The sequence below is a fragment of the Candoia aspera genome, chromosome 1, assembly GCF_035149785.1.
Source record: "Candoia aspera isolate rCanAsp1 chromosome 1, rCanAsp1.hap2, whole genome shotgun sequence".
Taxonomy (NCBI): Eukaryota; Metazoa; Chordata; class Lepidosauria; order Squamata; family Boidae; genus Candoia; species Candoia aspera.
In genome coordinates this window covers 216,897,429-216,913,156 of record NC_086153.1, presented here as the reverse complement: position 1 = coordinate 216,913,156, position 15,728 = coordinate 216,897,429, and the positions used below count along the sequence as shown (strand labels likewise).

The 15,728-nt window shown below is 39.5% G+C and overlaps 1 protein-coding gene across 2 annotated transcripts in view; it reads right to left on the bottom strand.

Moving 5' to 3' along the window:
• The window catches only part of SNX4 (sorting nexin 4), a 39,531-nt gene that overhangs the window by 8,454 nt on the left and 15,349 nt on the right, over positions 1-15,728 (bottom strand). For both annotated transcript variants that reach the window (XM_063288753.1, XM_063288754.1), the window contains exons 5-9: positions 13,911-13,958; positions 11,987-12,042; positions 10,114-10,186; positions 7,390-7,451; positions 233-298 (exon numbers count right to left, since the gene is read on the bottom strand). In XM_063288753.1, the coding sequence (XP_063144823.1) occupies positions 233-298; positions 7,390-7,451; positions 10,114-10,186; positions 11,987-12,042; positions 13,911-13,958 (305 nt within the window). The remainder of the gene's footprint in view (positions 1-232; positions 299-7,389; positions 7,452-10,113; positions 10,187-11,986; positions 12,043-13,910; positions 13,959-15,728) is intronic.

Genomic DNA, 15,728 nt, shown 5'->3' with positions numbered 1-15,728 from the left:
GTGCCAATCTCTTCTGCAGTTTCAAAATAATAATAAAAAAGAAATCCCTTTAAGTCACCTGGGACTCTTTGGGCTACTTAATGCAACTGATTTTAAAAGAGCCCCAACCTAAGAGCCAATGAAATATCGCACAGCCCACACTGCTACTCTTCAATGTGCCCCATTTCTTACCTCCTCCCCCTCTTAATATGCTCATCTGGCTTCCATCAACTCTATGACAGCCAATACTTACACATCCATATGATGACCAGCACTCTGAAGCCCATCCCCCATCTCTTTCTCTATTGCACTCCATTCACTAAAGAAAAAGAGTTATTAAGTAAGAAATAGCATTGCACACGTAAGGGCAAAAAATAATCTGCATCCTAGAAATAGATTTTCTCCAGGTGGTATTTAAATGGGTAAGCTGCAGTAGTTCTAAATGCAAAATATAAACATGTTGTCCTACTTGGAGGATTTGATTGAATGTTTAAACTGGAATACGCTATCACAACTCTTAAAATGAATTATTTTAAGAGCAGTATCTTTAATTTTTGGAACAAAGCCTCCAATGTTTTGTTTACTGTATTTTCAAATACACACTTCTCTCACTGAACAACAGACAATGCTTTGGAATCAGAGAGATTAGAAATGGACTTTTGCCCCACACATGATCAACTCTTCTAGAATTTCAGATTTTCTCATCACTAATTGAAAACACAGTGCCACATTAGACACTCCAATCTTAAGGATATATATACAGGCAGTCCTCACTTAACCACCACAATCAGGACCAGAATTTTGGTTGCTAAGCAATGCAGCCGTTAAGCGAATCAGACCCGATTTTACGACCATTTTTGCAGTGGACGTTAAATGAACCATGTGGTCATTAAGTGAATCATGCAATTTCCCATTTATTTGCTTGCCAGAAGCTGGCTGGGAAGGTAGAAAATGGTGGTTACGTGACTGCAGGACTCTGCAAAGGTCATAAATGTAAACCAGTTGCCAAGTACCTGAATTGTGATCATGTTACCAGTCATAAGTAGGTTATTTATTTATTTGATTGATTGATTTATATAGACGTCCATCTCAACAAGTGACCTGGGTGGCATAGAATCATGATAGATAGATAGATAGATAGATAGATAGATAGATAGATAGATAGATAGATAGATAGATAGATAAGGTCACCGAGTAAACTATTGCCATAGATGTTAGTATAGCCAAGAAACAGGGCCTTTAACACATTTGGGGCCCAGGCACGCAACCACGTCTTTACGGCCTTACAAAAGGCCAACAGGGTCAGGGTCATCCTGATCTCTGAAGAGGAAATTTTCCAGAGGGCAGGGGCTACAGCAGAGAAGGTACACCTCCTGGTCCCTGCCAACCAGCATTCCTTGGCTGACAGGACCCGTAGCCTCCCCAACCTGCCAAACTGAATTGGACAGGTAGAAACCACTGGGAGAAGATGGTCCCTTAGGTAAGTCGTTAAGCAAGGACAACCTGTATATAGTTTAGGTTACTTGATTTGGCCTTTGCCAAAAGCAGTTTCTTATATTTGAAAGAATATATTGTCAAAATAAGAAACAATTAAGAAAATAGTTTTCTAGTTATCCACATGCTTGCAGAGCTCACAAGCTCCACAACTACTGGACAACCATTACCAATGCCATGAAGCACAAGAAGACACTCAGCTCAGGAATGAGAGGATTCCTGAGAGCGCTCAGGTATGAGAAGGGTAAAAGCCTTTTGGCTCAGTTTCAGTGGAGAACTGATGGGATGTAACATTTGGAGTCAAACAGAACCAGGAAGATTAGGTCTAAATTTCTATTCAGTCATAAATCGCCCTGGACCATTTTTTCATAATCTGATTCATCTCACAGGCTCTTATACATATTAAATGGGTAAGGATCTCTCACCACAGGAGCAGACAGGCCACTGACATCCCACTTGCAGTGAGATTAAGGGATGAACCTCTGCCAAAGCAGCACCAAGGATTTAAATCACAGGCACAGAAGGTCACTTGCCTTCCTGGTAATTCAGAACTTGATAGAATGGACTCTGAACTCCAGAAATGCCAATCAATACATTTCCTGTTTCATAGTCAATTCATTCTTATTAAAAAGGAGAAGAGTTCTTTAATGTGAAACATTCTACATACCCAGAACCTGAAACTCCTTTCTGAGGAATATTGATTTTGTTTCTATATCATCAGCAGGTTTGGAACAGAGTTCTATCAAAGAGGCCACTGTTTTTCAACAGAGAATTTCTGCAAAATTAACACCTTTAAAATGCAATTTATTTGCTGTATTTGGCAACATGTATCTATTGTGTGTTATGTAATGTAAATATTTAATATTGTTTTGTTATGTAGTTTGACATCACAGTATTATTTTTTGAGATCGCTAAAACAGGATATAAATTTTGTTCTGGTTTTATTTGCAGTGTGTAATCTAATTTGATATAGTTTAAAATTCTAAAATGAAATAGGCACATCTGCACTTCATTAGACTAGGGTAGGTCAGGGAAACTTGTGAACTGTCAAACTAGAACTCCCTGCAAGCTAGGATAGTAAAAGATGCTGGGGGTAATAGATCAGCAACAACTGAAAGACCACAGTCACCAGCTCTTGGCCTCAAAAATTATATTTACCAGGAGCCTAGATGGTAAGAGACCACCCAGTAAGAGAGCCAAATTTCCACCACATTAAAAAATTAAGCACGCTATCTTTCATTTAAACTGCACACACCTAAAGACACAACTAAAAATAGCACATCTGCACAATTATACTGGTGGTGCTTGCTTTTTTTAGAATATTAAAGAGTTTATGCCCAAGAATAACATTCTGCTACACCCCCCTTTGTGGCAGAGAAGGGAACAAACCACTTCATATGCAAAACTGCAGGATGCAATAAAGCAGCTTTACATGCAGCTGTCGTAGATGCAAGTTTGTAAGTGCTTTGAAATAAACTAGTACAGATAGACTTTATTTTGACCCAGACAGATTCTGAGCAAGAGTGGCTTAACCGCCTCTTCTTGCTGCTTTGTATGTGGTGGCTGGAGGGAAGATCAGAGAAACACTTTTTAAAAAAATTAATAATTTGTTTTTTAAAACTTTTAAAAAACAGAACAAATAGCTACCTAATAGGAAAAAAAGGTGGGAAAAGGTATAGCGGATAAAGAATACAATATCAGCAAATAAGCAAAGGATTTACAAGTACCATAACATTAATAATTATTTCATTCATTCTTTAAATGTATAGAACTAGGTTAATAGCTAAAAATGAGTAAAAATCTCAAGGAAACTCCAAATATTGATATTAATGATGATACTGCCAGTATTTGTCATTGTTCCAAAAATAAATGCACATTTTTCTTTTCACAATTTTTCTCTCTCTTTTTTTGCTTCTTTTTTTCTTTCCCTTTACATGATTAACAGCAGGGAAACTCAATTACAGAGGTGCAGCTGTATTGGCTGTTCGTAAGAAGACGAATACGCAGTTCTTAACTTTTTCCCTTTCCTTCCATACTCTCAGCAACAAACTGCCAGCACAGCAAATGGTTTCAAATACTGCTTTTCAGCAATTTCTGCTGGCAGGAAAACAAATCCCAATTTAAGTTACATTTTTGTTTTAAATGAAAATAGCAGGCATGGGGGGGAGGGGGGCTGTTCATGTTCCAATTAAGCCTCCCACCCAAAACAGCATATATGAGATGGTTAACTTTGGTGCACAGCCCAGGATGTAGAGCTCCCTAACCTAGGAAACCGACTTGGGCCTACCCTTACTTGGGCCTACCCTTACTGGCCGCCTGATCTCTGTCACTGGCCACGGCACAAACGACCACTGAGAGGCCGAGGCTCTTTCCCCAAGGAAACCATTTGGGCAAGGCGGAAAGCCTACTGGCCCCATTCCATCACTTTGTGAAAGTACAACTTTTCCAATGCTCGATGTTCTCTTTTCTGATATACAATTATGGTCTATATTGTACATAGAAAATGCTGGGGATAGGGCAAGGAATCTTCAGCAAAGGATCGTTACCTTGTCGTGGTGCTGGAGCTTGAGCACCTCAATGATGCCATGAGCTAAACCATGAAGGGACACCCAAGACGGGAAGGTCATGACAGAGAGGTCAGACTAAACGCGATCCCTGGGGAAGGTAATGGCAACCCACCCCAGTATTCTTGCCGTGAAAACTAAATGGATCAGTACAACCAGAGATATGTCGGTATACCATTGGAAGATGAGACCCCCAGGTCGGAAGATGGTCAAAATGCTACTGGGGAGGAACAGAGGATGAGTTCAACTAGCCCCAGACATGATGACACAGCTAGCTCAAAGCCGAAAGGACGGCTAGCGGCCGACGGTGCTGGTGGTGAACAGCGAATCCGATGTTCTAAGGATCAACACACCATTGGAACCTGGAATGTAAGATCTATGAGCCAGGGCAAATTGGATGTGGTTATTGGTGAGATGTCAAGATTCAAGATAGACATTCTGGGCATCAGTGAACTGAAATGGACTGGAATGGGCCACGTCACATCAAATGACCACCAGATCTACTACTGTGGACAAGAGGACCACAGAAGAAATGGAGTAGCCTTCATAATTAATAGTAAAGTGGCTAAAGCAGTGCTTGGATACAATCCAAAAAACGATAGAATGATCTCAATTTGAATTCAGGGCAAGCCATCTAACATCACAGTGATCCAAATATACGCCCCAACCACAGATGCTGAAGAAGCTGAAGTAGAGCAGTTCTATGAGGATCTGCAGCACCTACTGGACGACACGCCTAAAAGAGATGTTATTTTCATCACGGGAGACTGGAATGCTAAGGTGGGCAGTCAAATGACACCTGGAATTACAGGTAAGCATGGCCTGGGAGAACAGAACAAAGCAGGACACAGGCTGATAGAATTTTGCCAAGACAACTCAATGTGCATAACACACCCTCTTCCAGCAACCTAAGAGACGGCTTTATACGTGGACTTCACCAGATGGACAACACCGAAATCAGATTGACTACATCCTTTGCAGCCAAAGGTGGCAGACATCTATACAGTCGGTAAAAACAAGACCTGGAGCTGACTGTAGTTCCGATCATGAACTTCTTCTTGCACAATTTAGGATCAGACTAAAGAGATTAGGGAAGACCCACAGATCAGCTAGATATGAGCTCACTAATATTCCTCAGGAATATGCAGTGGAGGTGAAGAATAGATTTAAGGGATTGGACTTAGTAGATAGGGTCCCGGAAGAACTATGGACAGAATTCCGCAACATTGTTCAGGAGGTGGCAACAAAATACATCCCAAAGAAAGAGAAAACCAAGAAGGCAAAATGGCTGTCTGCTGAGACACTAGAAGTAGCCCAAGAAAGAAGGAAAGCAAAAGGCAACAGTGATAGGGGGAGATATGCCCAATTAAATGCAAAATTCCAGAGGTTAGCCAGAAGAGATAAGGAATTATTTTTAAACAAGCAATGCGTGGAAGTGGAAGAAGACAATAGAATAGGAAGGACAAGAGACCTCTTCCAGAAAATTAGAAACATCGGAGGTAAATTCCAGGCAAAAATGGGCATGATCAAAAACAAAGATGGCAAGGACCTAACAGAAGAAGAAGAGATCAAGAAAAGGTGGCAAGAATATACAGAAAACCTGTATAGGAAGGATAACAATATCGGGGATAGCTTTGATGGTGTGGTCAGTGAGCTAGAGCCAGACATCCTGAAGAGTGAGGTTGAATGGGCCTTAAGAAGCATTTCTAATAACAAGGCAGCAGGAGACAATGGCATCCTAGCTGAACTGTTCAAAATCTTGCAAGATGATGCGGTCAAGGTAATGCATGCTATATGTCAGCAAATTTGGAAAACACAAGAATGGCCATCAGATTGGAAAAAATCAACTTATATCCCCATACCAAAAAAGGGAAACACTAAAGAATGTTCAAACTATCGAACAGTGGCACTCATTTCACATGCCAGTAAGGTAATGCTGAAGATCCTGCAAGGTGGACTTCAGCAATTCATGGAGCGAGAATTGCCAGATGTACAAGCTGCGTTTAGAAAAGGCAGAGGAACTAGGGACCAAATTGCCAATATCCGATGGATAAGCCAGGAAGTTTCAGAAAAACATCTATTTCTGTTTTATTGACTATTCTAAAGCCTTTGACTGTGTGGACCATAACAAATTGTGGCAGGTTCTTAGCGGTATGGGGATACCAAGCCATCTTGTATGCCTCCTGAAGAATCTATATAACGATCAAGTAGTAACAGTAAGAACAGACCACGGAACAACGGACTGGTTTAAGATTGGGAAAGGAGTACGGCAGGGCTGTATACTCTCACCCTACCTATTCAACTTGTATGCAGAACACATCATGCGACATGCTGGGCTTGAGGAATCCAAGGCTGGAGTTAAAATCTCTGGAAGAAACATTAACAATCTCAGATATGCAGATGATACCACTTTGATGGCTGAAAGCGAAGAGGAACTGAGGAGCCTTAGGATGAAGGTGAAAGAAGAAAGTGCAAAAGCTGGCTTGCAGCTAAACCTCAAAAAAACCAAGATTATGGCAACCAGCTTGATTGATAACTGGCAAATAGAGGGAGAAAATGTAGAGGCAGTGAAAGACTTTGTATTTCTAGGTGCGAAGATTACTGCAGATGCTGACTGCAGTCAGGAAATCAGAAGACGCTTAATCCTTGGGAGAAGAGCAATGACAAATCTCGATAAAATAGTTAAGAGCAGAGACATCACACTGATAACAAAGGTCCGCATAGTTAAAGCAATGGTGTTCCCCGTAGTAACATATGGCTGCGAGAGCTGGACCATAAGGAAGGCTGAGAGAAGGAAGATCGATGCTTTGGAACTGTGGTGCTGGAGGAAAATTCTGAGAGTGCCTTGGACTGCAAGAAGATCCAACCAGTCCATCCTCCAGGAAATAAAGCCAGACTGCTCACTTGAGGGAATGATATTAAAGGCAAAACTGAAATACTTTGGCCATGTAATGAGAAGACAGGACACCCTGGAGAAGATGCTGATGCTAGGGAGAGTGGAGGGCAAAAGGAAGAGGGGCCGACCAAGGGCAAGGTGGATGGATGATATTCTAGAGGTGACGGACTCGTCCCTGGGGGAGCTGGGAGTGTTGACAACCGACAGGAAGCTCTGGCGTGGGCTGGTCCATGAAGTCACGAAGAGTCGGAAGCGACTGAACAAATAAACAAAGGGCAAGGAATAATATTTTGTTACCAGTTCCTAACTGCTCCAACACAATTTCACATGCTCTTAATGGTCCATCTGTTTTCAAGTTCTGGCTTTTTGATTGTTTAAAAAAGCAGGGGATAAACCTTCAGAATATAAAGGGATGATTTTTGATTTTTTAAAAAAAAAGGTGTTCTCGTGTCTTACCTGAACACTCTCCCATAATTCCCATGGACTTTATATACACCATATAAACGATCTGCCACTCTCTAAAAAAAGTAGAGACCCCACTTAGTTAAACATGTTTCTTACAGACCAGAAAAATATATGAAAAAGCATCCAAGAATTTTGAAATTATCATCCATTTAGAGTTAGCTTAGCACTGCAGAAAACAAAAATGGCTACGTTTAAGCTGAGGCTAAATTTTGCTTTTTCCGAAGTGGCACCCTTATTGTAGAACAAACTGTTGTTGGAGTTATTCTCCCTTCTTCTTCTTGTTTAGGACAAGGCCCCAACATCTCTTTTTAGCATACTGTTTAGAATTTTTATATTGCCACCTGTCTAGTTTTATGTGTGCACACATAGTAAGCTGCCTAGAACCATCTGGGAATATGAATTTGTACAAGCACAAATGAATTTGTACAAGAAATAAATAAAATGACAAGAAATCGAAGCAGACTTCCCATTCTCTTTTCCCCTTGAGGCAGTACTCAAACACATTTATTTGAATCCACCACCATTCTCTTCACTGTTTGAACTCACATCTTGGTTCACCAGAACATATTCCAGAATATATCCAGAATTGGTCGCACTTACAGATGATCTCTGGCGGGAACGGGATGATGGCAGTGCATCCATCCTGGCTCTTCTTGACCTCTCAGCAGCTTTCAATACCATCGACCGTGGTATCCTTTTGGGGCAGCTCAGGGAGTTGGGGGTGGGCAGCGTGGTTCTGCGCTGGTTCACCTCCTTCCTCCAGGGCCAGTCCCAATCGGTGCTGATAGGGAGCAAGAGATCCAGCCCACGGCCCCTCCTTTGTGGGGTGCTGCAGGGTTCGGTTCTCTCTCCGCTCCTTTTCAACATCTACATGAAATCACTGGGCAAGATCATCCGTCACCACAGGGTGAGGTATCATCAATATGCTGATGATACCCAGTTATACATCTCTGTCCTGGGTGACTTTAAGTGAAGCTGTGGCCACCCTCTCTCGGTGCCTGGAGGCTATTGGGGTCTGGATGGGGAACAACAGGCTTCAGCTGAACCTTGGTAAGACGGAGTGGCTGTGGGTTAATGGCTCGTCTGTATCTGGGACTTTGTCATCTTTAGTTCTAGATGGGGTGGCACCACCCCAGACAGACCTGATGCATAATCTGGGGGTCCTCCTGGACTCACGGCTCCTTCTCGAAGAGCAGGTGGCATCCGTGGCCAGGAGAGCCTTTGCGCAGCTTCGTGTTGTGTGCCAGTTATGCCCTTTCCTGGATTGGGAGGCCCTTCAAACAATCCCTCATGCCCTTGTTATCTCCCACATAGACTACTGCAATGTGCTCTACATGGGGCTACCCTTGAAGAGTATCCGGAAGCTTCAGCTGGTCCAGAACGCAGCCATGTGGGCTGTTTTTGGTGCCCCTAGAAGGGCGCATATAGCACCTTTGCTGCGCGAGCTGCATTGGGTACCATGCTTCTGGGTCCAATTCAAGGTGTTGGTTATCATCTTTAAAGCCCTATGTGGCATGGGGGCCAGGTTACCTGAGGGACTGTCTCATCCCCATTACGTCAACCCGTCCCACCTGGTCATGCAGAGAGGGCATGTTGCAGACCCCGTCTACAAGAGAATTTCGCTTGGCGGGGTCCAGGAAGCAGGCCTTCTCTGCAGTAGCTCCCGCCCTCTGGAACATTCTGCCCCCGGAGATGAGGTTAGCCCCATCGCTCCTGACCTTCCTGAAGACCTGCTCTGCTGCCTTGCTTGGGGCAGAGGGGGGAGTAATTCCACATGGGGATGGCTGGTATCTTAGAGTGCTCCTCCCACGGATGGACTGTATTAGATCCTCCTGCCACTTTGATTTTATTTTTATCTATTAAGGCTAATTATATATTTATATGTTGTATTTATATTTTATGCTTGTTGTTTTAATTGATTATTTTATTGTAAACCACCTAGAGTCCCTCTGGTGGGATGAGATGGGCGGGGACAAATTAAATAAATAAATACCGTGAACACTAACTTAAGCATAAGAATGTTTATAAAAGGACTTCAATTTTTTAAAGTATATCCATAACCACATACCCCACAGCCTCAAATCTGGAGATACTAGATCTGAGATACAATTTCTATCTGCAAGCCAGATGCTGATTTTTCAGAAACATATCAGTTCTGAGGGCTTTTCTTCTTCTAATATTCTGATAAGTGTTAATTTTGAAGGGAAAAAAGCCCAGTTCTGAAGTCTGGCTTGCTTTCAAGATAAACAGAGTGTTCTATTAAGATTAGAATAATTATTAACCTGAAGACAGTGATAGATAACATACATAGAAAACAGATTAAAATGTATATTTAATTTTTAGATTCATGATACCAAGCCATACCATTAAACCCAAAACTAGCCTTAAGGTACAAGAGTAATTAATTCCACCTCCCAGACATGAGACCATCTACATACGCTGCTAGTTGAAAGAGCAGCTGGAGCAGCTTAAACACAAAGACAGACTGAACCCAATTTCTCTTTTCACAGCTCCCCAGAAAGATATATCTCATACTGACTACCTCACTACATATGTGCCCATCCTTTCAAATTAGCAGTATAATTTCTTGTATGCAGAACAAGAGCTTATTTGATCCAGTTAGTTTCACACAAAGGAACAGAAAATCCCATTTCTTGCACAATGACATGCTGACTTACATTATTTTCATCAGAATCCAAAGGTGAAAACACTTACAGCTCTGACTCTTAGAAGGTGCGATATGACAGACTGCAGCTCATCGCTATAGTGTTTGAGTTCTGTGAATCTCCTAGAAATATAACATGGTGTGATATATTATTAGCAATAGGGGACACAAACTCCCTCCCCCCAGGGCAAGACAAGAGTCAGAATAAAAGCCTGATATTTCGAATACAAACCCCACTCAATCCCTGCTACAGTTTTCAAAAGGTGCAGGGAAAGGGGTGGGTGGGGGCAACAAAACTAATGCAAATCTTGACCCACACATGCTATTCCCAAAAGACCATGACCAACAAAATAGTCCTGTTGAAAAGTACAGAGATGTTTCACAGAGCAGGACAAAACTGGTCCATACAAAATCAGATGGACATGTACTAATTTGGGTGGCCCAGTTATCAATGTCCACAGAAAACCTGTGGCTATGAAGAGGAAAAATTCATAACTCTCTCTCCAGGATATGTTCTAGGAACAAGGGATAATGCTTACTACACACTTCAAGTGGTATTTTAAATCAGGCTTCGTTATATTTTAATGGGACAACTACCTCAGGCAATTTCAGAATCAAATGATTCTGAACATATTTTCCTATCTGCCCTGAAGAGTTCAGTGCTGTTCCAAAGTGATTTAAGAAGTGGGTCAGATCCAATGTCCTTTATAATCCATACAGCAGAACGCTACTTTGAGCAAGTTAATACATTTTAAGGTTTATTTATTTGTCATATTTCTTTACTGCCCATCTCATAATGATGACTCTGGGTGGTTTACTAACAGTTAAAAATAGAAGAATAACGTATTGTTAAAGTAAAGCAATATAAATATACGTATAAATATATATAAATATAAGGTTGCTTTCAAAGTGCACCTGCACTTCAGCAAAATAAGTAAAAGCAAATGTAAGTGGTAGAACATAGCCCTGGAAGGCTACAGCTTCTTCAGATGAACAAAGGGAAGGGGTACTGTGCTATACATTCAGAAAGCATATGCCTGCCCAGAAAGTCATGAATCAGACTGGAAATCCTTCTGAGAGTGTTTCTCAGAGAAATCAAAAGTGATACTACCATGGGAGTTTATTATAGACCACTTAGACAGCAGGAAGATATGGATGAGTCTTTCAACTACTAGAACATCTGCTATTAATCTAGTTCTGCCAAGCTAATACTGTTTTGGGATATATTAACAAGATCACAGAATCCAGATTGCAGGAACTGTCCACCTCTACTCTTCCTTGGTCAGACCCCATTTGGGATATTGCATCTAGTCCTGGACACCAGAGACTAAAACAGACATCCATAAACTGGAGTAGGCTCAGAAGATGGCTACCAAGATAGTGAGGAGACTGGAATCCAAATCCTACGAGCAACTTTTTGCCAATTTAAGGAATTTGGAGAGAGTTTGGGTTTGAACCATTTGAAGACCCAGGTGAATACAAATGGATGGGTGACTCCTATGGACACTGCACTGCACCAGGAGAATGCAAGACAGCATTTCACTTGTATGTAGCTGGATGATACTGTTCCTGTTGTTCTAAAATTATGTTCAAAATCTTTTAGTATCTAGTATATCCAGTCTTTTGACTCACAGAAAACATGACAATATGATTACCCCTTAAGGCTTTCAGCAACCACCTTATAGCAGGATGATGTTTTTTTATAATAATCTTCTAATATGTAACTAGCTATTATGTCCACTGAATGCTGAGTTACAGTAAAGCAGGGAGCTCCTAAAAGCATATTGCAGTCCTTTAAGTAGTAATTCTAATCTATGTATTCATTCAGAAACAAATTCCATTTAATTTAACCAGGCTGCCATCTAAGTGTAGTATCTTTACATAAGTATAGTCATAGTTGTTTTTAAACCCCATCACACTTACTTATCTGGATTTTTCACTCTGAATGTTGCACTAAGAGCTTTTAACCTAGAATCTGCCTGTTGGAGAAACACATGTACACAAATTAAATACAAAAACAAAAAGTGATTGCGATAACCCTTGTAAGAATTCTTTTAAGAAGTATAAAATCTTAAAAAACTATACCCTGCAGAAGTAAGTCCATAAATGGTTGTCAGAGGTAACAATGTATCTTGTTTTAACCTTGATCAAACAAAGCAACTTTATATTCCTTCCTTTTACTTCTAACAGCCTTAATCCTTAGTTTGTTCAAATATTGTCGTAGGCTTTGATTTCTCTTCATTTCTTTTTTGCCCCATCGCAGAGAGTTCTTCAAGACTTTAACAAGTCTTTTTTATAAATCCAGTAGGAAAAAATTATCCAGGTCACTCTCTTGGTTTGTCATTTGTGTTTCCCTTTTAAATTTTAAAGCCTGAGCCAATTTCTTTTGTAAATCCAATGAAATACCCTTTTTAAAGTCATTCTCTTGGCCTGTCAGCTGTAAATCCACTTTCAACACCATCTCTATCTTGTCAGCTAAAATTTGTTCTACATCTGTCATTTCTTCAATAACATCTTTTGGAATCTATCCATAGAAGCAGATATCATTACTGACATTGTTGATATTGTGACTATTTTCTGATTCCATTCTTTAAAATCTCCTTCAGTATTTTCAAGGTTAGAACATTTTGTAACATTTATAGGTCTGTAAATATTTCCTCTGCCTAAAAATTTAGTCCCCTCTAGTGTTTCTGCTGATACCAGGACTGAAAAGATGATGTTTTATGATATGTTTATAGATAAGAGATGGGATATGGGATGAAGAGATAAATGTTTATAACCTTAGATGGGGTGAAGAGTCACTAATCTTTTTATACTTATTGTGCTGAATGTTGGAAGGCACTTCTTTATATATTCCTTTTCTCTTTCCTTATTATATTCTTTTCTTTCTCTTTTTTCTTGCACTTTTTATTCCTTTCTATTCTAAGTTTAGTTTGTATTAGATTTTACGATTTTAATCAAAATTCTTAAAAATTATATGATTTTTTAAAAAACCCTATACCCTGCAGATAAGAAAAGACATATATTTTGTGAAAATATCTGAGCTCAATACAATAAAATCCTTCTAGGTGATACTTTATTTGGCAAATAATTCATGCACTGAATGAAATATTATGAGGGAATAAAGTAGACTAATAACGACGTTGCTTGTAAGCAGCACAAACATTCCAGCTGCCATCGTGCCATATGATTTAGCACATTGTCTCAGATAAATGTTTTATATAATGGATTTTCTATATATAAAAAGTAATTCCAAAGTCAGCTTTTTAGATCTTCCAAGCTGCAATTATATTAGAAATCGATGTTGGTTTCCTACAAAAAAATATTACTTTAAGCTATAAAAGCAGGAAAATAGCAGCTGGAACATAGAATCTCAATTCAGATTAGGAGAGAAATGTTGGAATATTTCAAAGTAATGCTAGGCATCTTTCAAAATATTTGTGGTAGCACTAAGCATCTCTTAAAAATGCATGATTAATGTGTTGCTTAGCACTTAGGAAAGAGCTGTATATTCCTCTCCCCACTGTCTTGCAGAATCATAGCAGATCATTCATTTCCAAGAGTGATTTGTAGTTAAGGTATGCAGAGTTACTTAGCATTTGATTGTGCAAATGCTGTCTTCCTAAGAAGCATTTTTAACCCATGCAGATACACGTATTTCAGATCAGAAGGATATAGAAAATTTATTTTCTAGATGCAGAGTAATTATATAAAAATATTTTGAATTTGAACTGACTGAACATTAGCACACAATAAAGGAGCTCTGGCACAAAACTTCATTAATAAGTCAGTTTAAATGATTATGTCATTTTGGATATGTAATTAGAGTACATTATAAAGTAAATACCTTCAGCTGAAACCCTGTTTCATTCACCATTTCCTTCCAGCCAGTTTCCTAGAAATAGAAATTATGTCCAATATTGCTTTCAAGGCTTTAATTAATGAATGCACTGTTTGTTATAGCGCTGTCCTCACGTGAGACACAATACATTGGCCCAAGACCATGTCTGCCTCCATTTATAAGACAGACATAATATACTACAACAATCGTTTATTCAAATGCTTATGCTTAACCAATGTACAGATATTTCTGCTGAATCAGCAACATGAAAGGAGAAGAAAGAAATTCTGCTCTAATTTGCAAAATCTTTCCAGCCAAGTCACTTCAAAATCAGTGGTATATACAGTAGCTGGTATAAGAACTAGTGTAAATGGTATTCATCTCACTCTTGCAATGAAAGCTGTCCAGCTCACTTGTTCATAACTGGCTCTGCTGGCTCTTCTTATAAGCAAAGAAAGCTACTGTGGGAAAGACATCAGACAAATAGCAATGCACAAGAAAATCTTTGTAGCATCATCTCACTTGCTAAGAAAGTTTTGCTACTTTCAGTAGTGCCCCTTTCCTCGTACAAACTGTCATTATCGTGAAGGAAACAATGTAAAGTAGCAATTATGTGGGGAGGGAATCCAATATTCATATCAAACTTTCTAAAAATCTACAGATTTTTCCTTGTTACATTATCCTATTTATTTGTAAATAAAAAATACTTCTACCCCTCTGTAATCAAACAACTTTCAGTAGCTTAAAGGCTATATAAACAAGAGTTAAAACATCCCCAGTAGGGTTAAAACTAATCAAAACAAACATAACAATAATGATAAACAGATCAGCCTGCAGATGGAAACATAAGAACACAAAAACAAAATAGATTTCTATTACATCTTTGTTACAAAGCCAAGAAGATACCCAAAATAGTGTTGCAGTCAGGCCACGATCTACATAAAATTGCTAAAGGAGTTATTTGATGGAAGGAACACTTTTAATAACATGGATCAACATAGCAGAATAGGAAGAAAAGAATAAATGCCAACTGTTAAAGATTTTTAACAGGTTTCATTAACAGCATCCATGAATCAGATTACAAATTGCCACAGTCAATGCCATAGAAGTATAATTAATTAAAGTTTTTTTTAGTTAAAACTAAAACTCAAAATTATAGGTGGAAGTGAATGGGAACACCCACCTTAACTTTCCTAAGCTGACAGGACCACTATAGACTCCAACAACTGGGGTTTCACCTCATTTTCTTTTCTAAAATAGCTTTAACTTAAGTTTAATTACCAGTTTCATTTACCCCCACAGAAATTAGAGGGAAACTGAAACAGCCTTATGTCTTTTTCAGTCCACAGCAAATGTTTAAAATATGAGTAGGAAAAACAATTTTGTGTTTTCCCTGCTTCACAGAGCTAATTTTGAAGAATAGAGGAAGAAACCTGCTAGATCAGAGTAATGGTTCATCTAGTCCAGCATTCTGTATCATAGCATCCAACCAGATGCTTTCATGAAGATCACAGACAAGAACGGCAGCAATAGCTCTCTTCCAGTGTCATTCCCTAGCAGATGGTACATCAGGTATTCAGTCTGTTATGCCAGAAATAGTCAGAGTAATCAAAACTAACAGCATTGATAACCAGCCCAGTTCCATCTGAGTTTGTTGAATCCCTTTTAGAATCCACCTCTATCAGTAGTCATCATTACATCTGGTGCCAGCAAATGCACCAGATGCATTGGATAAAGGACTTCCTATTCACATTTAATTTAAATGAAAATTCTACTATTGTGTGAGAAGAGGAAAAATTATATTTTTCCACACTATGTATAAAT